The 26,659-nt window shown below is 40.0% G+C and overlaps 1 protein-coding gene across 15 annotated transcripts in view; it reads right to left on the reverse strand.

Moving 5' to 3' along the window:
• LOC148319470 (RIMS-binding protein 2-like) overlaps positions 1-26,659 on the reverse strand; it is a 58,791-nt gene that overhangs the window by 31,690 nt on the left and 442 nt on the right. For 11 of the 15 annotated variants that reach the window (XM_088280910.1, XM_088280904.1, XM_088280902.1 and 8 more), the window contains exons 2-4: positions 25,663-25,806; positions 22,274-22,408; positions 267-356 (exon numbers count right to left, since the gene is read on the reverse strand). In XM_088280910.1, coding sequence (XP_088137036.1) covers positions 267-356; positions 22,274-22,408; positions 25,663-25,806 — 369 coding nt within the window. Of the gene's footprint in view, positions 1-266; positions 357-16,504; positions 16,651-22,273; positions 22,409-22,917; positions 23,367-25,662; positions 25,807-26,659 lie in introns of those variants that run through there. The other 4 variants (XM_088280911.1, XM_088280907.1, XM_088280913.1 and 1 more) reach the window with 4 other exon arrangements.

Here is a 26,659-nt window from a genome sequence, read left to right on the forward strand (position 1 = left end):
TGACCCTTTTGTGAAACACACCAGGGTAGCTCATCACAGATCATCACAGGTGGCCACTGTCTCTTCTTCGCATAGTTGAATATATTCATTCAGAATAACATCAAATAGAGACTATTTGTGCCAGTTAGTTTTGTCAGAAATGTGTATCAAACTGGTCGGCTTTTACATTAATCAGTCGCCAAGAACTAAAATGTTGGTGACCCCTTGGTGTAGATTTTACACATGTTTATGTATTATCTCGCAGTAATACATTATGGAAACTTCACCTGGTCATATTTGGATGCCTTCAGGTGACGTCCAATCAGCTCGAGGTTGAGACGATTTTTTTCCTGCAAAGCAGCATGGAGCTTTGCTCTCTGTAGAGGAAACAGGGGGAAAAAGTGTGATGTCAACATTTACGTCCAATGACATACTGCATGTTCTTCAGAATGAAGAGTCGACTAAATCACATACGCTTTGCGACTATGTCTCGAAATGTGTTACGTAAGCGACGGCGGAGGCTTACTTGCATGATTCATTTCATAAGAGGTAAATAAAAATTTATAAAAAGATAAAACAAAAAAAGAGAAAATAAATCATCCTGATATTAGATGCTTTCTCGTGAAATTCCACAAATATATTTGTTATTTTGGAAAAATTATTCTTATCACATAACTGTTGTATAATTGAAATTAAAAGTGCAAACTGGTATTTTTATATTGGATGCTATGAGATGAGATTGAGACGAGAAATAATAATATTTTTGTAAATTAATTTTCTTGTACGGTTCAGTTTTTTCCCCCAAAAATGTCGACTTTATCCACATACAATTAAGGTTTTCCTAACTATTCATTTTCAGTTTACTGTTTGGCACTTTATTTATATATAGGGTGGAGAGAGAGAGAAAGAGAGAGGGGGAGAGGGGGGGGGGGGGTTGAGATAATTTAATGTGGCCCTAATACTCTTTAGTAGAATTCGTAACACGAAATGAGGACGGGGAAGTGATACTGAAGGGATGAAGTTGTGTATCACAGGAAAGAGATGAGCTACTTTCTGTCTGCATTCATAGCCACAAGTTGTCATGCCGCTGGTGCTGCAGGTACTCAAGCATTACATAATTACGCCCGACTCAAACTAGGGCAATGCTCTCCTCCTGTCACAGCTCGGAGCACTGCAGAGTGATTTCAATGTGACTGTCCGGTCATATCCCGGTACGGTAATACGACTTCACGCAGGTTAAAGAGGCTACAAAAACAACCACTCACCATGCAACAGGAAGCATAGTCCTTGGCTAAGGCGATGTCTCCTTACAATAATTAAACCTCAGAATCATGCATTTAGCTTCCTGAATTATCTTACTGAAACACAAGGGACATTAGGGAAGGCAGAGACTCAACTGCATGTGAAGACTGATAAAAACCCAAAATAATTAGAAAAAAAAAAAATCAGTTTCAATTCAGTTCACTGGCCCTTGTTTTCTATTGGTTTTCTATTTTTTTAGAAACCAATAACCTCCAAAATTGCTGAATTCGCATATTTCCTATTCATACAGACTTTCTACAAGTGAAGAGATGCCGACAGCTTCACCTCAGATTGCGCAATCCCTCACCAAAATATCTATTGGCAGATTGGGCGTACTACGACAGAGGAGGCCACTGGCAAGTGTCTGTTTGCTCTCCTCACATTTTCCAATATGTTTTCAGACACTTCTAATATGCTTTCTGTTTTTCCATAGTCTTTTGTGTTATGTATTTAGTTTCTCTGCTCTGCTTTAAACTGTCGATAAAGCGCAAAGTGAGGCTCACAGGATTCTGCCTCCACATGTTGACAACTTCCTGTAAGGGCACACTATATTATATGGAGGCAACATTGTACAAAAACAACCAAAGTGTTGCACATTTGCCATCAAATCAAGGCTAAAAGGTAAGCAGAGCTGCATTGTCTGTTTTTGGATTAGCGTTAGCTAATAGCGGAATCCATGCTTGATTACTCAATGAATTTGCTGGCAAAGAGGCGGTTGGGGATATTTGTGCGACATGACCACATACACAAAGTATATTGTATGAAGTGCTGCTTCCCTGTGTGAAAATCTCTTTGTATTTACCGATGCTCGTTTTTTCTTCATGCTTTACGCTTTGTTACCACCAGTAAAAGCCTATTCAGTCCCCAGCCCGATTCCCCAGTAACCATAGCAATGGAATCAGTAATTGCCATTGACCCAGAAGTAAAATCGTCTAATTTCAGCGAGAAAAGACACATGGTGTGAAAAGTACGCAGTCATTCTTAATCCTCGAGTTTTGACATAAGCGTGTCACAGATCTATAATGAAGCCAACTGGGAAGTATCCCAAATCGGAAAAGAAAACATCACATATGGTTCCTTAATTGCCCTTTATTTTGGCTATACATTGATTGATTGGTTTGTTTTAATAAATTGAAAAAAAGATCATTGTGTGGCACGAGGTGCTTCATATGATATTTTCCCTAAAATGGACAAGCTGTGTCCTCTAAAGTTGAACCAGATATTTACGCCATAAAACCAAAGTGTGGATGTATGTCAGCTTCTGTTAAAAAAAAAAAAAACAGAAATCAATCAATACCAATAAACCTTCTAAGAAAAGAAATGTGATGTAGGAGGAGCAAATAGTGAGGCTCATCCATCTCTTGGCTTGGCGCGCAGCGAGACAACCAGAGAGCAGACAAGGACAGCAAGACATGGAGACTGCTGAGCGACTTCACTTCTCTTATTGTGTAACACCAGCCACACAAAATCTCTGCGGAGTGAAAGCAAAGCGTACCAAAACCACAGCTGACGAAAAGCGCCGGCCAATATCGGTCTTGTTCATTTAACCGCTAATTAGGTGATATATGCTAATGTCCCAGAACGTACGGTGAACAGGCTAGCAGTCAGATGGGATGTAAAGATAAGAAAAAGGAAGACGGGAAGGCCTCTTTTTAGAGGCCTCGAGAATAGCGTATGTCTGGCCTCTTCTTGCCATTTCCAACAAATCACACATTCACAGCTCGGCTTAACACCCCAGAACATCTTGTAAACACATCACTGCGCTGCAAAGCTCAAGGACACGCACTGGACGTAGTGCCAAGTGAAGCTAGAATTAAAACACAGACACACAAATAAACAGAATGACATGATTTGCGTGTATTAAAGCGTTGCAAATGGCACGCTTGCACTTCGCAATGAATTCATTTGGACGCGGGCTTTTGTTCTTGCATTTTCTATGGCCCTGTCACCTCTAGAATACACATTTTCTCAACCCACGCTGAGTAACATTTTCTTGCTAAACAAATTCACAGCCTCCGGCCCGAAATCTGTTCACAGTAGCCAGCATCTCAGCAGGTGTGTGAAGTTCACTCGGGATCCGTTGGCTTCCGTTGGCTTCATTTAGGTTTATGTAATACTTGTTGACGGCGGGTCCCCAACCATCGGGGACTCAGAGACGTAAAACTTTGATTTCAGGGATCATTAAAGGATGCTTGCTTGATATAAAATGCCCCCCCACCCCCTAAAAAACTATGTCGTGATTTAAGTTGGTTTTTTTTGTGATGAGATTTATGACAGATTGGAACGCCCCCTTCTGGAGCTCAGCTTGTTATCATTTTCCAGTTTCATCGTGTACGTCACAGCACGGAGGCAAGCGAGGTAATATTGCTCCCTTTGTCAGTTCTGTTGGCTAAAACGGCGACCAATCGCCACCAAAATGCAAATGCGCATTACTACTCCACTTCAACCTGTATAAGTAAAAATGGCTGACAGCGGCCAGCAGGCATGTATGAATCCTCCCAACATATATGTAACGTAACTCTGCTCACTTCCACAGTTCCTCATTCTCATATAAATCAGCCACAGAGAGGTTAATCCTTTTGATATGTTGAAGTGGTCATATGGAGAGATGTCCACATCAATTTTGGCGCCAATTGATCACCGTTTTTCGGACTTTATAAGCAATGAGAGTGCAATGATGTCCAATGGAGAGTTTGTAATCGGTCCCTTCAGTGACTCCCACCGAGACAAGGCGAGAGCGGAGGGGAACGAGGCCATAGTCCAGTAAAAGTAGGCGTTTTTCTCGTCATAACTTTCAAATTTCCCCATTGTGGGACTAATAAAGGACATCTTTATCTCTTTACTAATTTCTCCAAAGTTAATAGAGAAAAAAGAGAATAACTCGTTTCCCCATCCAAAAATATATAAGCTGATTTTGGTGGGAGCGATACTTTAATGTCTAAAATAAAGCTGAACATGTGCAAGGCGGGAGCTTCTGTTGCATTTGGAGGAATCGTGCACAACCTTGTCACACACTGATATGGGATGCCATGCCAAGCCTCATTGCACCCCGGGTCAAGCTGTGAGATCAACTTGCTCAACTTTTGGTAGCGGAGAAGACACAAAAATGTATACAATCAAAACAAAAATACTGTTTGTCAATTTAAATCCGGGGTGGGCAAACATTTTGATTGGCGGGCCACAATGGGTTCCAAAATTTGACAGAGGGGCCGGACCAGGAGCAGATGGATGGAGTGTTTTGGTAACCTCACCTCATCGGAGAAAAAAAATAATTAATTTGAAATGAAAGTGAGCAAAAGCATTACAACAATATATATGTATTTGACACACCACAGTATTTAGAAAAAAATTTATTCATTTAATTTTTTTCAAGTTTGGCGGGCCGGATTAAAATGTTTAGTGGGCCGCATGTGGCCCCCGGGCCGTAGTTTGCCCACGCCTGATTTAAATGATATCATTGTTATAGTTGTAGATCGAGCGCGCGCTCAATACTACCAAATATGAAACTCCTGCCATGCAGGCGACTCTCAGGAAAACTCAGCGTGAAGAAATCTTAACCCAGCGTCCTCCAACCAGTAATCATTGTGGCACTTGGATACTATGTGAAGGTTGTGTCGGCACCCGATTCTTAACTGCCATGTGTGACTTGCCTTTTTTTTTTTTTTTAACGGGCTAATTTATGTTCTCACACTGTGGCTCTGAAACGTTGACTAAAGGGAATTAATTGCAACATTTAAACGAACATGATATTGGATTAGTGTAAATTGGAAACCAGTGAGTGTAATTACGACATAACTCGAACAATAACTGAGTGCAAATAAGACAGCAGCTACTTGGAATAACATGTGATGCACAGTACAAACCACAACCACCCAATGGAGAAATCTCATTTTGCGTCCATCCCACAAGGCAAAATAGATTGAAATGTCAATTAAGACATAAATAGACCTACCGTACATAAACGGAGGCCATATTGCTTGTAATTGCTTCCACCAATATACATGCGTGCATGGTCGGCACTTAGGTGATTGCAGATGGAGCCCATTGGAGCCAGAAACATAACTCAGCGCTAATCACTGCAGCAGCGTCGTCTTCGGTGGTTTCTAATGACGCTTTCGCGCATAATGCGACAACACAACTGCTATGCTCTGAAAGCCATTATTGCCAATGAGCTGCGTAAAGCCCGTCCGACAGCAAAGACACATCGGTCTCAAGCCGAACGGTATGGTTAGCAACAGTGAACCCTGATCTGGCTTGTGCCTTCATCACGGGTGATAGCGCCGGTCAAATTGAGTGACCTGATGATTCATTTGCAGAAAAAGCAGAACAGAAAACGGTAAACAAATGAAGAGCCATCCTTTTGGGGGAATCAGTCAAAAGTCAGCAGTGTTCATTCAATTTGAAATAATATGGAATCGGTAAGAGTTGGGTGGATTAGTCGACTAGTCGACTCTGCAGTGTCCATTAAAGCTTGAACCTGACTAATTGCGTGTTTTTGGCAGAGATTGTACGATACCGACCCTGCTACACTGAGCATATGGAAGTATTTTTATTAAAGACCTTTCAAAATGTGCAAGAAAATACAATCAAAAGGACACGTGAAACAGAAACACTTTCTTTTCTTTTTTTTTAGTCTGTGGAAAGATTTTCTATCGCTTTTCTTGACTGATCAGTCAGTCATGGCTTTTAATCAATACCTTACACTGAACCTCAGCTCTTAATTTATACATGAAGTGCCTATTTATTTATAACCTTGTGTACCAAACCGACATTGCTTACTCACAAGGTTGCTGCAAGGCAAAAAAAAAAAAAGGCAGACACCCATCTCAGAATGCAAAAACAAGCAATGTTGGTGATTGTATGTGAACTTATCAAGTGATATATAATTTATTTGCTGTCTCAACGGCTTAATGCGATCTGCATCGTGAAATCAATTCATCTTAACGGTTTGAACACAGTCAAATGCCAGCAAGGCCAGAGGTTAATGGAGATGTTGACGGCAACTTCTTGTGTTCGACATCCTGCCTTTCTACCAAATAACGCACCGGTATTTGATTACCACATGCACACAATTAATGCATTGCGCCACAGGGTGGATTTTAAACAGGTTATATCAGTGCAACAACACCATAATGTCACGGATAGATAATTCATCATTAGTGATTTTACTTGAGGGTATAGGACTCATGTGTCTCTTCAGGTGTTCATGCATTAAACATTCATGAAGGGTTAATCCTGGCTGGGATGCAGCAGAAGCGTCTGTATTGTGTAAATACACATAGATTGTTTAACGAAACATACCGTGTGCAAATATACATATATCCAATAAATTAAATATATATATAATAAACATATATATATATATATTAACTGTGATAAATCAAAATTTTCAACGACTATTTTTTTGTGAAGTTTGTAGCAGATATTTACTTTAATAATATCTGGGAATTAATATAGAATCACCAAATATGAAGTATATTCTCATTCTTTATTTTATCCTTGAATACAAAAAGGCAATTTTCTTAGAAACAATTCTCAAAACATATAAAGTACTTTATTTCCACCCGCAAGCACCACATTCCACACACATGAATGAATGAGTTGCATAACATTCATCCACTAGCATAAATTTGCCTTGAGCTCTTTTGAGTAGAATTACAGAAATCATAAACACACAGCACTCTGATTGTGTAATTATTACTATTATAGATACAATAAGCTTATAGAAGCAAAGGAATCAGACTTAAGTATGGAGGATGCATCAGTCATCAGAAGTGAACATGGGCTGGGTCAAGTTTATAACAAAAAAAAAAAATGCTAGCAATGTCGTCACATTATTAAAGGTGAATTGATTTTTTTTTTCATTTTTAATTGAAGTGCAGAAATGAATGAAGAAATAAGATGTCTTTTAGACTAATACAGGTCTAAATCAAAGTTTTGTTGCAGGTTTGACACTCAGGGGGCAACCCGTTGTTTCACTCAGCACCTTTCCTGATTCATCATTGCAGCATTGAGCCAACGTCTCGGAGATTGATAGAAGACTCAGAATGTAAGTACAGGCCTTTGGTGTGCTGCCAGCGCTTCTGAATGTTATCATAAGTGAATGTTATTTATCATCTGCCATTAATGAATTTGGAATACATTTGGATTTAGACAAGTATTACAATAAACTGTTTCTTCAATCAAAGTTCATTTCTGACCAGGATGCAATACATGAAACTTGGGTGAAATATTATGACTCACTTGTAGATTAAAAAATGTGGTTGGTGCTAAAGTCTGAAGAAAACCACAATTTCTTTAAAAGCAAGTACGGTAACTACAAAACGTGATTGTTGTTCTATAAATCCCCCAGATTGTATTGGAACCAACTTCAAAACACTCTTTTACAAAAATGACTCCGCTCTAGTTTTCAGTGACTCCATTTTGGTTGCGATTATGGCACGAAAAATGAGGCAGACACACAGGGTTAATAAAATAAAGTGGTTGGCCAGATCTGGCCCCCGGGCCTTGAGTTTGACACCTGTGATCAACTCCTTGTTTTGTTTTTTTGGGCTCTGCAATTCTTATTGGACAAGGACAAAAAAAGCATTTGTTTCTATTTCATCCATTCTAATTTGTTCCACTTTGTTTTTCCACTCGATGTCTCCATAATGTCCATAAAGTGTTGCTATTTTCATTTTGCTTTGCTGCAAAATCCCCGAAACATACTCATTGCAAGATCAAAACAGGAATCAAATCCATGCAGAAACCAAGACGCCTCTGAGATATTTATTTCGGCAGTCACGCTTGCTTTGAATGCTCTTGTTTAGTCCACGTCCGGAGAGTGTGTGATGTGTGAGTCGGAGACAAATCAGTTTTATGGGTTAAAAGGTGACAAAGGAGTGGCAGGAAGAGGCCGGGCGCTGGCGTCAAGAGAGATTAACTTCTCCACCACATATAGCGCTCACATCGTCATTCGCCTCACTCTTCCTCAGCATCCCCCAGTGAGTCATCCCCACAGCTCACTTCCTGGAACGTTTGTCAGTGTGCTATTCATTTTTTCCTTTCATCTTCCACTGCGATGGTCACATGATTAGATTTTCTACTGTTTGCCATTTAATTCCCTTCATTCTCTGTTTCGCCTAATTAATATATTTCAACGATTCCTATTCAGGAGCGTCTTAGTGATCCAGACACTGCTAGACTTTTTAGAATATAGTGAGATGGGAAATGGGTGACCAAAAGCAGATGACCAAACCCCCAAGGAGACATACGGTGGTGTTCTGTGACTATGTTTGTAACCCAAATCCTCTTTTGCCGTTGCGATAAATGGAAATGTCATCAATTCCGTCCAGCCTCCTCGCCCCCCAAAAAATTACAAAACTAAAACATGTGTATATATATATATATATATAAACGTATATATATATATATGTGTGTGTGTGCTCCAACGAGGACCTTCACAATTAGTAGTACACTCCGATGTCAAACTGTTTCTTTCATCAGTCTGTCTGCGAATTTGCCTCGGAGAATCAGTGTTCCTATATCCATTCTCTGATTGCTTGATCAGAGCAAAACTTGTTACAGCCAGCTTCGACTACCAAAGCGAGACTGTCGCGATCTACACTTTTTAACACATTTAACAATCAGCCTTTCTTGCTGTTATGGTGCGTCTTTGTTACGATAGTTTCTATAATTCTGACACGATAGTGGTAATATCAGGAAGTGGTTTAAGTCCGGCAAGTACCACTGAAGCACGATGTAAATGCCCCGCCACTGGATCCGCCACAGTACATTCCTGAAGAGGAAGACTTAAAAACTTTTTTTTTTTAATGACTGCCATGCTTAAATTGTGCTTTCGATCTCGATCACGTGTTTAGAGGCCACGGATGAGAGACAAACATGTGAATCATGTCTGCAACTACATGTGAGGTGTATACACTGCTGCTAGATTGTATGTGGAGCAACCTCCGGCTAAAATGTTGACCTCTTGAGAATACAAATTAGAAATTAGAAATCCCTTTATTGTCATTGTACTCAAGTGTGCAACGAGATTAGAGGGCTCCCCTCTCCAGTGCAATCCAACAATAATACAGACAAATATATAAATTAGATAAATAAATAAGAGAGTGCAATGGAATTTAGTACTGAATAGTGTCTATAAAAACACATCACAATGCTGTTCTGCAAGGTAAGGGTGTTCTCGTGTGTGTGTGAGAGTTCAGAATGGAGATGGCTCTCGGAAAGAAACTGTTTCTCAGTCTATTGGTCCTTGATTTGATGCACCTGTAGCGCCTGCCAGAGGGCATCAGGTCGAACAGGTGTGAGCAGGTGTATGTAAGGGCGCGGAAATATGTATAGTGACGTGTTTGTGCTCTATGTACTGTGTGTAATGGATGAAGGCTATGGAAGCAGTCAATGTTTGTGAAAGAGCGATACAAAGCCTCCAGTCACATTGATGGCGAAACGCTTTTGATGTGAACAGAACCTCGCCTTCCCCTGAGCCACACGAAGCACATCACAGGGCAGGGAAATAAGTTGAGTGTAGTGATAATGAGGAGCCCAAAAGATGGTTAAGGATTACACGAGCTTGGATGGACCTTCATGCATGCTCACAGAATGCTTGGCTCGGATGGGATCTCATGTTCAGAACGTACACGCCAGCAGGCGTGTGCAATCCGGCGTCTCAATGATCAAGCGCGCACAAAGCCAGGAAATCATCAAAAATCTTCAGGCCACTTTACACAAGACTCTGCGGGTTCACATGGAGAGCCACGATCTGCAAACACACTTGCATGACCCCAATCTTCCTGCAAAACATACAACAAGTATTCACTGAAGCTAAATAATTTACGCTTGACCCCATTGCACAGTTGCTAAAATGCACAGCCTGCTCGAAATACACACAAAGCATCCAAGCATGGCTTATTTTTTTTTTTTCAATGGTTTTCTGCAATCTGGATCCAAACAGACGAGTTTATTTATCTAAAACAGCTGCCGTGTGTATATCAGCATATGAGAGCAAATAAGGAGAAACAAATCTGCAATACTAAGTCATGGAAAATGAGCATCTCATCCTTGCTTTAAAACTAGGGGCCGAAGCAATATGGATTTTTTTTTTAGGCCGATATTTGGCAGAAGGAATTTCCGATAACCGTTTCCTCGACCGATTGTTTAAAATATATCATGAATCAAATAATTTACAACAATGAAGATCTGTATTGCAGACAGAACATTTGACTACTTTACTAGATCTCTTTCTCTCTCTCATCAACTGTCTGCCAAATTGATCCTTGTTGCGAAGTAGGTTGAGTTCACCATCTCCAAATTTATTTGGTTTTGATTTATTTCTGACACAAAAGTCTGCGACGTAACAGTGGATAAGACAGGAAAACTCAGGTGCTCAAGCCCCAGTGGCTCCGAGCAAATAGGCAAGATTTACAGCCGAACAAGCGCTGTCATGTCACCTGGAACAGACTGCTCCGTGTGACATTGTGAACTCCTCTCTGCCTCCTTCCCTCAATAGATGCCCTTTCAGCACTGTTCATTCCACTAAAGAATCCCATTGCAGATGCTATTAAGAAAGACTGAGCAGCAAGACAAGTAAGAGTGAAACAAAAGCGTTTGTGAAGAAACATTAAATGGGAGAAAAAAATTAAATTACCAGGGGACACCCGATTAGTGATGTGGAATTAACAGAGCTTCTATCAGCATGTGTCTTCCCTAAAGGGTTCCTCTCGCCTGGCGTGGGGAGATTAGCAAAACAAAAAAAACAGGAAAAGTTATACGAGGGCACTTTGAGCTGTGGCATGATGCTGTGCCAAAAACTGTCGGAGATCGCATCACTTCAGGGTCACTCAGGCTTTGAGTGATCCACAGGAGTCGCCTCACTTGGAATTGATTCTACGTAAGATGATGAGGCGGTACATCCAGAGAATCAGTTACATTTCTATCGGTCCATTTTATAAAGTGCCGTTCCTAAGTGGGGTCACCACGAACCTGGAGCCTCTCCCAGATGACATTGGACAATAGGCGGGCCCAATCGCAGAGAGCATAGGCCAGTAGTTGTCAAAGTTGAGATGATGAGTACGACCAGTGGCATATGGGCTCCCTCGACTAGTACGCCAACAAATGACTCAATTAAATACAAATAATATTTAAAACATGAATGAAGACCAAGCAGCCACGGCAACGCAAAGTTATCATGTTAACAAAAAAATGTAATCAAATAAAATAAATTCAAATAAATTAAAATTGGAAAAACAACACTTAACAAAACTACATTTTAGCTTTATGAAACTAGAATGATGGCAAAATTGTCCTTCAATTTCCTCTTTGTTAATTAATTACATGAGCTTGCAGGGTTCATTTTGAATGTATTTATTGTTGTATTACTGTTCAGAAGAGGGAAGGTCGAACAGTTATGTAATACTTTTTGTGACTTTTGTCATGCACTCAACAATGCTCCAGATATATCTATCTTTGTAGAGAGAGAGAGAGAGAGAGAATGTTAATTTGTTTAAAAGTAATAAAAATGAAACTACAATGAAGCATGTTAAAAAAATCAATTTAAAACTAAGAACCAACAAAGCCACTCTCAAAAGTAATTAAAGCGTACTAAATTTCAAAGATAAAAGTCATGAGAAAAGAAAACCTAACAACAGTATATCAAACTATTCCAACCCTGTTCCTCGTGCTTGCTTCTCAGCCATTTGCCCACCATTGCTCTTCCACCTTTCTCTCTGTGATGTGCGCATACTCACGGCAGACAACGTGGCGCTCTAAAGCAGCCACGGAAGATGCATTTTTGGGGAGCAGGTTTAGCTAGGCTGGGTAACACCAGAGTTCTGCCACAGGGATTTTATGTGATCTGAGTTCAAGCAGATCACCTGCATAGCAAGCACTGCCCCAATTCAGTTTTATTTCTGACTTTCATCCGACATCCACTCTCTTTCGGCCCCACCCGCTTCCATTTTCCTCCCGCGGTGCTCCATCGCCCCTTTAAATATGTCTTGTGTGCATGTTGAAAAGCTGCCAGGAAACGTGAGAAGGAAAAGTTGCTTCAATTTCATTCCCTTCCGTGCTCTTCCCGCCGGCTAAATGGCGTCGACACTTATGGCGTGTACACTCGCAATCAATATGGCACTCGCTCATCTTCAAGCTCAACTATGAGAGCTTCACATGTTGCATGAACAGACACGCAAAGAGGGCTTGGCTACATGGAGGCAGGGAGGGGTGAAGGGGTTGCTATGGAGACGCTTCTCTTGCAGGTATCTGGATGATAGAAAGCAACATGTAACACATCTGATGCTTTTTGTCCGGTCCAAATTCAAGCACTCCAAACAACTCTCGGAAGCTGCTTGCATGAGTCACGGAATGTTTAGTGTTTCAACTCAATACATGACACCTTCTCCGCGTGTGTATTTTTAAAAATATTGATGTAAATATGTCCCCACTCCGGGGGCAAGGATAAACTATCTGTGTCAACAATTTGCAGCAAAACATGAGCCAAACAAAAAAGAGGATGCTATAACTGCTTGAGATAAAGCTCTTTTTTTTTTAACTGAATTATTATTAAAAAAAAAAAGTAATTAACGCTACACCGGCATTGCACCCCATATTTAATGGCCAATCCTCGAAATTATCATTTCCAAACAGTTCCGATTGGGCTTCAAAATCATTCTCCCAACTTTTATTTCTAGAGCACTTTAAAAACAACTTAACTGAAACAATGCGCTGTTCAAAAACTTCAAATCAAATGCTGAACATTACAAAATGTTTGATAAGATGAAAACAAACACAACACTAAAGTAAGGGCTCAAGTCTCATGCAGCAGTGAGTGCTAAGGATCAAAAATGCGTTTTAAGGCGGGTCTTAAAAGGCAAAGGGGCTTGTCTAATGTGAACTGGGAGGTCATTCCGGAGATTCCCTCTGAGCTTTCACACACTTGGTAACTCCAGGAGCTGCTGGTCGGCTGACCTGAGGGACCGGGCAGGAGTGTGACGATGGAATACCTCAAAGAGAAGGCAGGCCCAGAGTGCAGATGCTTAAAATGCGCTGGAGGGAGAACACAAGAGGAGTTATGTGCTCCCACTAACTAACACGACCAAAAATGTACAAGTTCCGGTTTAGTTTTGTGCTTTTGTGGCCAGTCAATTTCATTTTCATCGATGTAACAAGTCTCAGGTGTCATTTTTCTTTTTCCAAGAGAAGCGACTGAGTGGGTTTTAGAGGGTTGTGTTGGGGGATCTCTCGATTAGAACATACGCATTTTGCTCGTACTTGTCGATTGATGGGTTTTCTGGGATTTTTTTTGGTCTCCGAAAAAATAAGAAAAGAATTTATATTTGTGAGAGGAATTACTACCAATTCAGGAATTCCAATTATAATATGACACTCAAAATAATACATTAGTGAAAGTAACCCAAACTGCGAGAAATAGATAACCCAATGCTGGGTACAAACGGGGCAGAGCTGATGCTGGGTTAATCAAACGCAGCACATTGGGTTGAGGCTTTCACCTAGCATGTTAGGTCAAGATTTTGATCCAACAAGGAGTAAAAAGCACCCACATTGATGAGTCAAGCCTACCAAGAAATGGAAGCACGGTAAAGGGTCTTGCTGAGAAACCCAAATAGAAGTGACCATTCAACCTGACCAGGATTTGAACACCGATAATCATTCGATAAATTGTGCCAACTATCGTACTCAGAAAGTTTTTTTTTTTCACAATAAGAGCATCTGTTAGTGCAGGGGTGGGCAAACGTTTTGATTGGCATGCCACAAGGGGTTCTAAAATTTGACAAAGGGGCCAGACCAGTACCAGATGGATGGAGTGCTTTGGTAACCTCCACTCATCTGAGAAAAACAATACATTTCATTTTAAATGAAAGTGAACAAAAGCATTACAACAATATATATATATATATATATATATATATATATATATATCTTTGAAAAAACACAGTATTTAGAAAATAAAACATTAACACAGTTTATTAATTTATTTTTTTTTCAAGTTTGGCGGGCCGGATTAAAACATTTAATGGGCCGCATGTGGCCCCCGGGCCGTAGTTTGCCCACACTTATGTTAGCGCATAGTAGCACTTGGCCCCAGTAACAGCAGAGTGTAAAGGTGACACTAAATACTGTGGAAATGGGTCGCAAATAACCCAAAAAGTTGAGATCAATCACTCTTTGACCCAACCGTTTCGATTCCTTAGGTCTTTGTCAACAAAAAGAGACATTACAACACATTGAAATGTCTTTTAAATCCACTGACTATTGCAGAAAAGGCTTGAGCGCAGCCTTTGTGATTCTGCGATGACAAATGACGTGAATGTGCAATGAGAGCATACAGTGTGCATGCGTGTAACTAATAGAGTGAACGTGTACGGGTGCGTGTATGAAGAAAGCCGTGATGTGGAACGTTGCAACTGTGTCGTGAGCTCATATGTGCGCTGCCGCAAACTGCGACTGGACTGATTTTTGACGGCAACTGCAACAAGTTTTTATATCAATCATATTCTCTCCTTCTCGCCCTCTGGCCAACCACATTTAGATGGCAAAGCACAAGGAGAAGAAGAATGACGCAAAGGGAACCTTGGAGAAGTTACACCATAGAAAGAAATAGATAAAAGCAGAAAGAGGTGACATTACTCATGCAAAATGAATAAAATACCGCAATATGAGAAATCGGCATAGCTGTCGGCACAACCTTTCTCTCTCACTTTCCTGACATACTTCTTGTTTGGCCTCTCACCCGCCCACACAGCCATGAAACATATGCACGGTGCGAGTGTTTAAACTCTATGCGTGCTTCACAAGCACTCATCAATGTCTTTTTTTTTGCTGCTGACATAAATCTATCCATTTTCTGTGTCGCTCATCTTCATCAGGGTTGAGGTGGAGCTTAGCCCAGCTGACTTTGGAAAATGGTCACTAAACTGATTACAGAGTACATATAGTATAGATAGAGACGCAAGATTCACACAAAAAGACAATGCAGAAAATCTAACATGGCCAACTCAACACAGCCCCGACCTGAGATTCAAAGCCAAAACCTTAAAACTGTAAAGCGGACGTGTCATTCACCGCGTCACCATGCTGTCAGCTTCCGAAATGCCGATAATGAATAACGATGAAGCTGAATGGACAACAGATTCTTCTAAAATGACTTCATGACAACCCCAAAATGCTGATTTGAAGTGTTCCTAATAAATTGACAGTAGCGTGAGTGTAGGAGAGTCGGGAGTGTGAGAGACAAGGCAATCATAATGAAATAACTAAAACTAAAACTGAAAAAATATTTTCATTCATGAAATGAGTGAAATAAAAACAGGAAAATTATGCTTGTAAATGATTACAGTTAACTGAAAAAAAAAAAATTAGTTTTATAAAACTATATGCAAAAATGTTTTCGTCTGTCAATACACAACCTTTCGGGGTTTCATTTTAAAAGTATTTCTGTACTGCAGACATTTAAGAATTGTAGTTTACGTTATTACGCAATAATTATCAACATGCGCATTTTCTTTATCTTGCAATCCACAAATACTCTACATATTTAAAAAACTAATACTAAAACCAACAACTAAAACGAAGCATTTTCAAAAAATAAAAACTGATAAAAACTAACATACCTGCTCTAAAAACTCAGTATAAAAAAAATCCCAAACCATCATAAGACGTGAGTGGGTAAAATGTCCAAACACCTGGCAACCTCGTAGCATGCGGGAACCAGGAAAGGCTCCGGTTACTAAAGACAGCTCACACACACACGCGCACACACGAGATCAATTTGTTTGACAGAGCGGCCACACATATCCCCCTGCGTGCTTGTGAACGTGTACGCATGTTTCCATACTGATAACGTCACTCCCTCCGCATGCACACAAAAGAAAAAAAAAATAATACGATTACAGCTAAAGACAAACCCCACCCTCTCGCCTTAAACACACACAGGCACGCTGCACACACCCACACATCTCCAAACAGGTGGCTCAGCTTAAGTCAAGAAACACAGACGCTGCCCCCCCCCATCCAAATCCCACAAATGCAGACTTCTTCCTTCTCTCTATTGGCCGTCCCTTCCTTCCTCTTGATCGCACATGCAGTCAGGTTGCTCCCATGCAGCTGCCAGGCTATGCTAACCCTTCAGCACTATATTTAGGAGGCAGCTAGATGAACAATGATGTGGATCGGCAGTAAAAAGACAAGCAGAAAGAGCTCGGCTGATATTTACCGCGCGAGTCTAGCAGCGGCACATGTTGACGGAGGTGTCGCTTCCTTCCACTTCCCTTTCCTCTCCTTTCCTTCTCTGGGTGGGGAGTCGTCACACGGCTGCAGCATCAGCAGCAGCATCAGTGGCAGCTCCGGGGCCTGCGTCTTTCTCCCTTCCTCTCTCTCTCTCTCTCTCTCTCTCTCTCTCTCTCTCTCTCTCTCTCTCTCTCTCTCTCTCTCTCTCTCTCTCTCTCTCTCTCTCTCTCTCTCTCTCTCTCTCTCTCTCTCTCTTGCACGCTCTTGCACGCTCTCCCTCTCGAATCTCCGCCTCCTTGTTCCCCCTCCACCCCCCCAAAGACACTCCTCCTAAACACCCTTCCTCCATCGTTTCTACCCCTTCACTCTTCCTCTGTGCTCAATTTCCTCTCCTCATGCTCTTGAATGATAATCAGCCTGCCCCACCGGTGGGCTTCTTTTTTTTTTTGGGATGTATCTATCGCCAATATGCAGCAAATAAGGAGGACCCGACTTTCCCTACGCTCTCATTAGCTTTGAGCCCTTCGCCGTGACACTAACTGAGCATCATCGAGATTGATGCCGCATTCGCTTTATTACTTACACAAAAGGCGTCCTCCGCTGATGACTCTCTGTGGTATTATTAATAGAAAGAAGATCCAAGTCGGTCTCCGGATTTTAGAGGAGGCAGATTTGGCAGATACACTGCCGGAGTACTCTCAATTTACTGTGAAATTTGAACACAGCATTTCTTGATAATCAAATACAGACTTCAGTATAAAGCCCTTCAAACAGAATCAATGAGACACAACATTACAACCTTGTAAATGCAGAATTATTGAGCAATAACAAGGCAGTGAAACATTATCATTTTACTTCTGTAATGGACATTTGACCCACGTGGCATTTTTTTCCGCAACAAACCGAATCAGTTTTAACCGAACCGATTGAACTTCCTGAACCATGATTTCCGTTACAATAGGGCCACATCACACACGTACAAGTGCGATCTGGGTGGAAGGTGGTCTCCAAGTACCCACTTCACAGATTTGTGATCTCCCTCGACAAATGTATATCACCCACATATGGAAGTCTGCTTCCATTTCTTTGTGCACCCTTTCATCAACCACAGGATAAAAGGAAATCATGTTTTACTCTTGCATCAGAGCACCTCTTGCATGCCGCATTTAAAGGAAATGGGAGGCCGTGTTCATGCCCACAACGGCGCAAAATCCCTTTTTTAGATTTAAATGTGTCACACTGTGCCTGCTTGTACGGTTATGCAAAAATACCCGAACTTTGTCTAGCGCACACCTGCGTACACTGAGACCGCACTTCACACGTGAAAATGGAGCCTGAAGCGTTTCATTTTTTTTTTTACCATCATTGATGGGCGGGGCTAAAACAGCACTCTGTGATACACTTGGGCCCCTCAAGTACAACCTCAAAAGCACTTGGCACTCAAACAGAGGAAAATAAATTCAGTAAACATATGTAATTGTGTTTTCGAAAAAAAAACATGTAAAAGTATTGAAAACAATCATTAAATATATGCTATAATACATACAGATTTCAATTTGAACCCAGAATCTCTGACTGTGAGGCAGATGTGCCAACCACGACCAACCGTGCTGCCTCGATGCATATTCAATGTTGTCATTTGTAGGTCAGTAAAACATTCTCCATGAAAATGTAATGTCTCAGTTATATTTCATGTTTACGCGTTTATTTTGTAAAACAACAAAATTCAAGCCAAGGTTGCCTCAAGTGAGGCTCAGTTCAAGCCCATTGTGGGCACTTTCTGTTTGTTCCAATGTTACTCCTCGCAGTTTAACAGTTGGAAGCCCTCAATGACAAAACTGAGCACACTTGCCATCACACTGCCTACGCTGCCTTGTCATAATGACTAATTACATCAGATTGACATCAGTTTCTGCGGGAGAGGGGGGGGGCTCGTAGATGATTTCTGGACGTGTAGATAGATCATGGTTGGTCCCTTAAAATGATCTAAGGCAGTGATTTCTGGACGTGTAGATAGATCATGGTTGGTCCCTTAAAATGATCTAAGGCAGTTAATAGGATTTCACATTAATCCCGGATTATAATTGTTGTCCTATTTAAATTATATTTCTGACAAAGATGAAAAAAGGACCAAAATGCACAATTTTGTTTTTTTAATGAGAAGAAGAAGAAGAAAAAGAATAGATTTACTGAAGAGGAATCACAAAGTCTCAACTAAAAAATCCCAACACAGATTTGTCAAGTCTGGCTTGAAAGTTCATTAAGAAAAATAACAGTGGAAGCTTATACAATACTGACATTTGAAGAAGTCTATTTTACGCAGTCAGGATGAAAACACAGTAATGCTGTACAACCGCAAAACCAATTTCTCGATTAACCGCCCAAAGATGCCCAGGCTATAATTTCCGATTGGCAGCAATCGCGCCGATGTACATCACATCCAGTTAGGTTGGAGCCGGCATGAAGCTGCACAGGCCTCACCAGTGACCTCAGAGCACCCCTGTGTCTGAATAGGAGCTACAGGAAGTAATGGGGTGGGGGGCTAACGGTGGTCTAATTAGAGGCAAAAAGCTGTATTTGTAAGGGTGTCCACATACACGCACATGATTTCTCCCAGCTAATCAGTGAAGAAAATTAAGCACGTATAATAGTTTCATCATAACGATATATCATGAAATTAAAATGATAAAATAAAAGTCATGAAAGTAAATGGGCCTTATTACGTAGGCCAGTGAAAAATGTTATTTGACATTATTTATGATTGTATTCACTTGTTCGGCTTTAACCTGTAAATTTTGTTGGATAGTTTTGCTGACAGGATTGAGTGGAAATGTTTCATCATTATATAGCAAGGGTTCGCAAATGTTTTACATCAAGTAAAAACTAAAAAAAATGTTGCCACTTCAAGAATACTACCTAAATTCAAATCTGGAAACAAACATAATAAAGAGAGTTACATACAACTAAATTGTACTTTACAATGCACTGTTCTGGATAAAAAATAAAAAAGAAGTTTCAGCCAGTATAAGATTATGCCCTGTCAAGCTGTTTTTCTTGTTATTTTATTTTGGTTTACTATTTAGTTTCATGTTTTCCTTTGAGTTCTTTTTGTGTGTGTCGTTAGTTTATTCCGTCCACCTGTGCTTGGCATTCCAGTCAGCCACTAGTGTCTCGTCCAGGTGTTCGTCATTGTCTCGTCAGTTTGTTTCTATTTAGTTCCCTGCTTTTGTTCAGCTCTTGTCGTTTCATTGTCCTCCCTCCTTGATCTGTGCCGCATCTTTTTGCTTTTTATGCAGTGATTGTCAAGCCCAAGTTGTTTTTGTTTCGATGCTTTGATTTTTCAATTTTGATTATACCAGCTGTTGACTTTTTTGTTTTGTTTTGAGTTAAATGATTCTACCTTGCACTCCTGCTTCCCTGCATTTGGGTCCACAAAATAAAAATAAAAATACTCGGGTGGACAATGAATTCAGCTTGTTGTTTTTAGGTCGTAGTTTATTTACTTATTTTTTATAATGTTTTACATCAGCGGAGTGTGACGTTGAAAGTTGAACAAAATTACACAAGGGCTTGTTTGTTTGTCTTTGTTTTATTTACTTATGTATTTATCTGTTACATTTGTATTTGTTATACAGATTTAATTTCTTGTAATATTGTATCAGCATAGCTTAATGTATTTTTGTTACATAGATGAGCTCAATTTTAGGTAATTGTTTCATACACTTTATCTAGTTTGCTACTCTTTCCACTTGCATAGCCTGACTCACTATTTCTAATGTAGCGTTGCTTGCAAACCAGTTCAATGGGGGGTTTGAAGTCTATTTTAGCTGTAGTGTGAAATGAATTCAATTAAAGAAAGAATAGTCTAATATCAGTATTGCCTCCAAACATTGAATTTTCCAAATAGCCTGCGGGTGGTGCCGATGTCGGCGGTGGCATTTATGTGATGTGTGATGCAACTGGAAGCTCAGGACTATTATTAAACCTGCTTTGGGTAAAAATCTGTCATCAGCGGGAGTTAAAGTATATGTTACTTGTTGCGTCGGGCTAAACAACACACTTATTTAGAATTACTGACTAGACTATTATTCTTATTTACTGCGGAACAGCTTGTATGATCACAAAGTTTACTGTATGCAATCGTTGCCATGGCAACATCGTCCCGGGTGACAGCTGTGGCCTTTTAAGCAGCGGCCACACAAAACACAGGTCACCTGATACAACGAGGCTACCTTTCTCCAACTGTCTATCACTGATTGTTTCCAGGCAACCAGTACACAGATTATGTTTTCTTTCCGGGAAACGGTCACTTTTATATGCTTCTTTGACATTTACAACAAGGCAGTACATCGGTTAGAACAAGCGCAGATACAAAAATCTAATTGCTGTGCCCAAACTGGCCTGCAAGCAATGCTCACTGGAGCATATTTTCTCTGGAGAGTGTTCATTTTGTTGGCCTGGCCAGTAGCTAAAAAGCGGAATACATTACATGTACTGTACACAAAGGGATCGTATTTTCCTTTTTTTATTGAAGTAGGAAACTAAATATTCAATCATGAATAGCAGAAAGTCACTTTATTCAACTGAGTTTGGTTCCTATAAACAGCATGGTTGCAAACAAAGAGGAGCTAATTGCCAATTCGGCTATTTGGTCGCTATATAGTGACATTCTCCTACTGACGAACAACTGTTAATCTCGCAATACAACAGACAACATAAGTGTTACATGTGATTAAAAAAAAGAAGCCGAGAGGAAAGCAATCCCACAGTCAATCGCGCGGAACACTACCGAAAACAGTGTACCCATGTAGACATTGAACCCACAACCTTGATGAGAACAGAAATTGGATGGGTGATAATTCACACAGTTATAACTGTTATGTTGATCTTGCACTTTTCTAAAAAAAAAAAAAAAAGAAAAAAAACTTACTCAAGCTTTTGATCCTAAGTCCATTTTTCCCTCAAATGGGTGATCATTAAAAATAATTAGCTTATAAGATGATGGAAATCGGTCTTTAACAATGATTCTTTTGCCTCATTTATATTTAAGTCACCAAATATGGTTCCTTGGCATAAAACGTTTATCTAAACACTTAATTCCACTCTGACTAGCCACAATTAATGTGAAAGGATGTGAAAAGTCATTTTAGCACCATCCAGTGGCAATTAAAAGTACGACATTAAAAGTTACTTATCATTCCCTTGTCCATTACATTTTCACCGACTCATAAAATAGTTATTTTAAAATAACTTAAATGTTAATATGAGCAAATGTGCTAAAAGGTTTCAAGGACACAGTCTTTGTGACGCAGATCTACGCGTAAGATTGTAGAGCAAACCGGATATTACTGGGTCAGCTTTTGCATCAGTGTCAGCCATCACGTTGTCACTTCCCCTCCGCCATCCAGCGTGCGCTTGAATGGGCGTGTTGCCAGGGCGACCGTTCGCACGTTCGCACGCCTTGCCATCGGAGACCACCTGGGAGAGGCCTCTACATGCACCAATGCGCGCATGGACGTACAGTACAAACAATGCCAACGCGCCCACACACAGCTGTGCACAATAGCCACTCAACCACTTTTCCATCCATATCTATAAATAGCCAAGCGGATAGGAGGCACAATACATACAGTTGATTTGGCGATAAAGTTAAATTTGCTAAAACAGGGATTCCAAAAATATTACATAACAAAGTCAGTTGTCAATGAAAACTCACATTGCATGGGAGACATATTAACTGCCAACAGTCATTTACCAGTTTGCAGTAGTGCTGCTTCTCTTGGCGGAGAGCATCCACTTCTTGTCTCAAAACTCGATTTCTCTCTTCCAGGAGGTGAAAGCGACTCACGTTTTGAACGGAATGGCCGAGCTGGGAAACCTCCGACTTTGACTGAAAGATAAGAAACAATATGAGGTAAACAATGCAAATCATGTATTATGATAAAGGGTATTATTAATTGGATTCCATCACATGATATTATTATTATTATTCAAAATTTTACCACCAAGTACAACCTAAAACGTAGCTGGTGTTCTAAATACCTCTATGATGACCATAATTTAAATGCGGAATTGTAGGCCAGAGAGTTCATCAACTTTAACACTGCACACAAGAAAAACTTACTTAAATAACGGTTTAATTCTACTTAATTATATATATATATATATATATATATATATATATATATATATATATATATATATATATATATATATATATATATACAATTAAAGCGTTAACTCTGACATTTGCATTGTTGTATGGTAGGAATGACTTGAAGATTAAGAGAAACGTTCCATCCATCAGATTTATCCCCTCCCGAGGTAATCTTATTCTTGACTAGGAGTCATGGAACTAGATTGTCATTTCGCCATCTGGTGAGTGAGTGATACACTTACATGCATCACTGCTGCACCGAGGCCGAGCACGTTCAGGCAAAGGCGGGAGCATTCATTGATTCAAACCCATAAAACCTTGACATTCTAAGAACATCCTCGTTCTGAAAAGCTTCCTCTTGCTCTTCCCTCCCTCTCGTGGGTGCTGCTCCTCTTTTCGCCACAACGGCTCCCAGTGAATGAAGACAATCCACGCCGCATCCTGAATGAGGTGGTGGTGCATAATGTGATGCCTTTGCTGATGCGGTGCCTACCTTACAAGCCACGGTGCCGCCCTCGACTCGGCTCCCTTTCTCCGTCAAGTCAAAATCTGGCACATGATGGAGATCTGTGTGTGAGTGCCTGTGTGTGTTTGTGCGGTTGCGAGCTTCTCTAATCTGCAGCTTTAATAGCGTGCCGAGTGTGTGCAAAGCTGTAGCTGGCTGCGAGTCAGTGTGAGCAAAGACACTTGCGGTGGCTTCATGTCACTGTCACACACACAGACATCCCCTCAGCCCCGTCGCTGCATGAGTAGTTGGCTCAAACTCGCTGCTCCTTTATCCAGTTTGTACTTGAACATCCACATCTCCATGTAGCACAGCCCTGTTGAGCTCTGACTTGCATGCAGTAGACATGTGCATGCCATTGTCAAACAACCTGCGTATGGAACGGCCTCTCTTAAAAAAGGCCCATTTTATATATACAGGGGCTTGTATGCAATTCAATTAAAAAAATATGACAATAGATAATTAAAGCAAGCCTTTTAGGAAACAGATCCTGAACAACAACCAGAATCAGAAGCGTTAACTCTAGAGATTAATTTTAACATTTTTAATGTGACTCCGTTTTTTTTTTTTTTACTTCAAAAATAATTTGCATACTCTGCAAAGCCAAATTCAAATACAGTAACATATTAGCTGCACATCATCTCAAGTTACCACTGGGCTTTGCAAACCAACACTGCTGGAGTGTGGTGCTTGAGGGCAGAACTAAATGGACTGTAGTAGTTTTGACAAAGAAAAAATGCTACAAAGATGACTCCGTTTTAGATCGTATTCAAGGATCAAAGAAAGCTATTAGAACAATCTTTGAATTAAAATTTTATTCATTATGTAGTTATTTTACGTTAAATCCAAGATATTCAAGTAAATATCTGCTACAAGTTTCCCCAAAAAATAGTAGTTGAAGAATGTGATTAATCACATTTAATTATGGATTTTTTTCTTTGAGAGAGAGAGAGAGAGAGAGAGAGATCATAAAAAGTTGTGTCAGTAGTCCTTGATGGGACGAAAGAGAGGACGGAGGGAAGGAGACACTACAGTGTGCGTGAGTGAGAAGAGAAAGCAGCAACGTTTGCTCTGTTCCACGCTGTTACCTAGCAACAATCGCCGGCCGCCAGTTCCCTTCCTTGCTCCAGACGCATTATCTTCAGGCATGACACGGAGCCGTGTGAGTCGGGATTTAGGAGTAGAATGGAGAGCCGGATTGGAGGCAAAATTCGCTGTGAAGCCCTCGAATTTGTAGAAATGCCAAGGGCCAGGAGTCATTTAACCATGTCAGGCTGGTACATTAGCCTCGAGCGTTGACCTGCACCCGAGCTCAACTTTGGTTGTTGTCAACTGATTTTTTTTACCTCCTCTGAGTCATTCAGCAGGAGCAATAGATAAAGCCTGCCCCTTAAAGATCCAAAATCAAAATACAAGATATTCTAATCCTCGTGAAAAGAGGATTTCTTGGGGGACTTTTAAAATGTTTGATGAAATATGTCAATTTTGACTTAAGTAAACAATAGAAAGCGTGCTTGGACTAATCCATTTTAACGTGTCTTTTTTTGCTATTACGAGAGTAACAAGAAAATGAGTTGACAGTGACCTAATTACAATCTAATTAATAGAGCAGTCATTGTAGAGAATCGTTATTTTTAACAGCCAACCAGAAGCTGGTTATAATATATGGTTAAGTTGTCATATGGCGCAATTATTAGAGTATGCATGTGGAAGTTCACATATAATAAAAAAACGCAGATAATATTACCTAATGTATCATAAAAATTAACAATAACACTAGAAGTGAATTTAGCAGTGTTGTCAAACTGGAAAATATTGATTAATATGAAATAAAATATGTGAATACAAATTATTACAATATATTTAAATTTTTTGCTAGGCCACTGTAACTTTTAGCGGTTTGGACTCTTAAATATAGGAAAAGGGAAAATAATGCTAAAATATTGATCCAATATTGATCCAAACGCATTATTCATGAAAGTTGAATACAATTGGTATTTAAATGTTTAAAAACAAACAGTTATAAAATGCAATACAACTTTATTCCATAACAGCTGCTGTAGTAACAAAGCGCTTTACACAGAGTAAAGCGCAATGTAGCAATAATTCATAAAATTAAATAAAAACTGCGCTGTACTTAAAAAAAAGTTTGCTGTCACTCTTCTTTTTTTTTATTGAATTTCATTTTCAATTTTATTTGTAATTAATTCAGTGATTCTTTCATGAACCACTAGAGGGAGCATGCAAACCACTCATAGTACTCATACAACACATTGAGAATCCCTGAGGCGCATAGAACATAGTAGAATATGGAATAATTTTGACTTGACTTCCACTTTAATCATTCCTCACGCTACAACGACACCAGTCAGAGACTAATTGGCTTAGAGCGAATGCAAAGATGTCTCCCTCTAATTTATAGCTTTTGCAGCGGTGACAGCGTTAAAATTGAACATTGGCCTGCATTACAGCAGCTCAGTACCTTTGCCTTGGGGTACACGTGGTGATTGTGTTTGTTCCTGGCAGCGATCATGGCCAGCTGTCTGCGTATACACTGTAACTCCATCTCAGAGTGCCTCAGCAACTCTTCCACGTCAACACCGGATGCGTGGTCCCGCATTATCACCTGCACAACGCCACCCAAAATGTACACACGTGAGTCACCGTGCATCACAGCAGCACATAAGCACATGCTTGTTGATTATGCAAAGGATGCGCATGTATGTTTTGCTAACATCCAGTAAGTTTGTTTACATGTGCCCCACAATTGGCTGGCGACGTGGGTGCACCACACCTCTTGCTCAAAGTCAGCTGGCATCAGGTCTTGTGTTTTCATAAACTTGTGTCACATTCCATTGTTTTTTTTTCTCTAGTACGTCAGGTTTTAATAATAATAATAATAATAATAATGGGTTAAATGGTATTGAATAATATTTATGAATTAAGGGTTAGGTTTGGCAACAGGTGTAATTTGTCAAATCTGTATTAGACAAGCTTTTATAGGTCAAACTTAAAAAAAACAAAAAATGAAAACATATCAATAATGTGCTACAAAAAATAAGATATATTTTAAATCTGCCTAAAAATATGTGTAGGGACACAGTGTTCTTGAAGCAAATTTAGTTATCTATTTCATCACCCATGCTACTACTGTATGCTAAAAAAAATTGTAAATTGAAAGTAAGGAGCCATCCATCTATTTTCTATACTGCTTGTCATTTCTTTGGTTCACAGGTGAGGTGAAAAGTATCCCAGTTGATCAATGGTGTGAAATGAATGGATTCATTGACAATGACTGTAAGAATAAAAAAAATCTCAGATTCTTACAAAATGTTGTCTTACATATAACTCCTGACTACCTAATAGCTCTGCCACTGCACATGTTGATTGGCTCATTTTGCTGTATAATGTAAATGCATTAAAACACTCTCGAAATTGTGGGCCCATAAATAATATTTAAGTAGCACGACAACAGCCCC

The sequence above is a fragment of the Idiotropiscis lumnitzeri genome, chromosome 18, assembly GCF_059441095.1.
Source record: "Idiotropiscis lumnitzeri isolate Australia: NSW breed Sydney's pygmy pipehorse chromosome 18, RoL_Ilum_1.0, whole genome shotgun sequence".
Lineage (NCBI taxonomy): Eukaryota > Metazoa > Chordata > Actinopteri > Syngnathiformes > Syngnathidae > Idiotropiscis > Idiotropiscis lumnitzeri.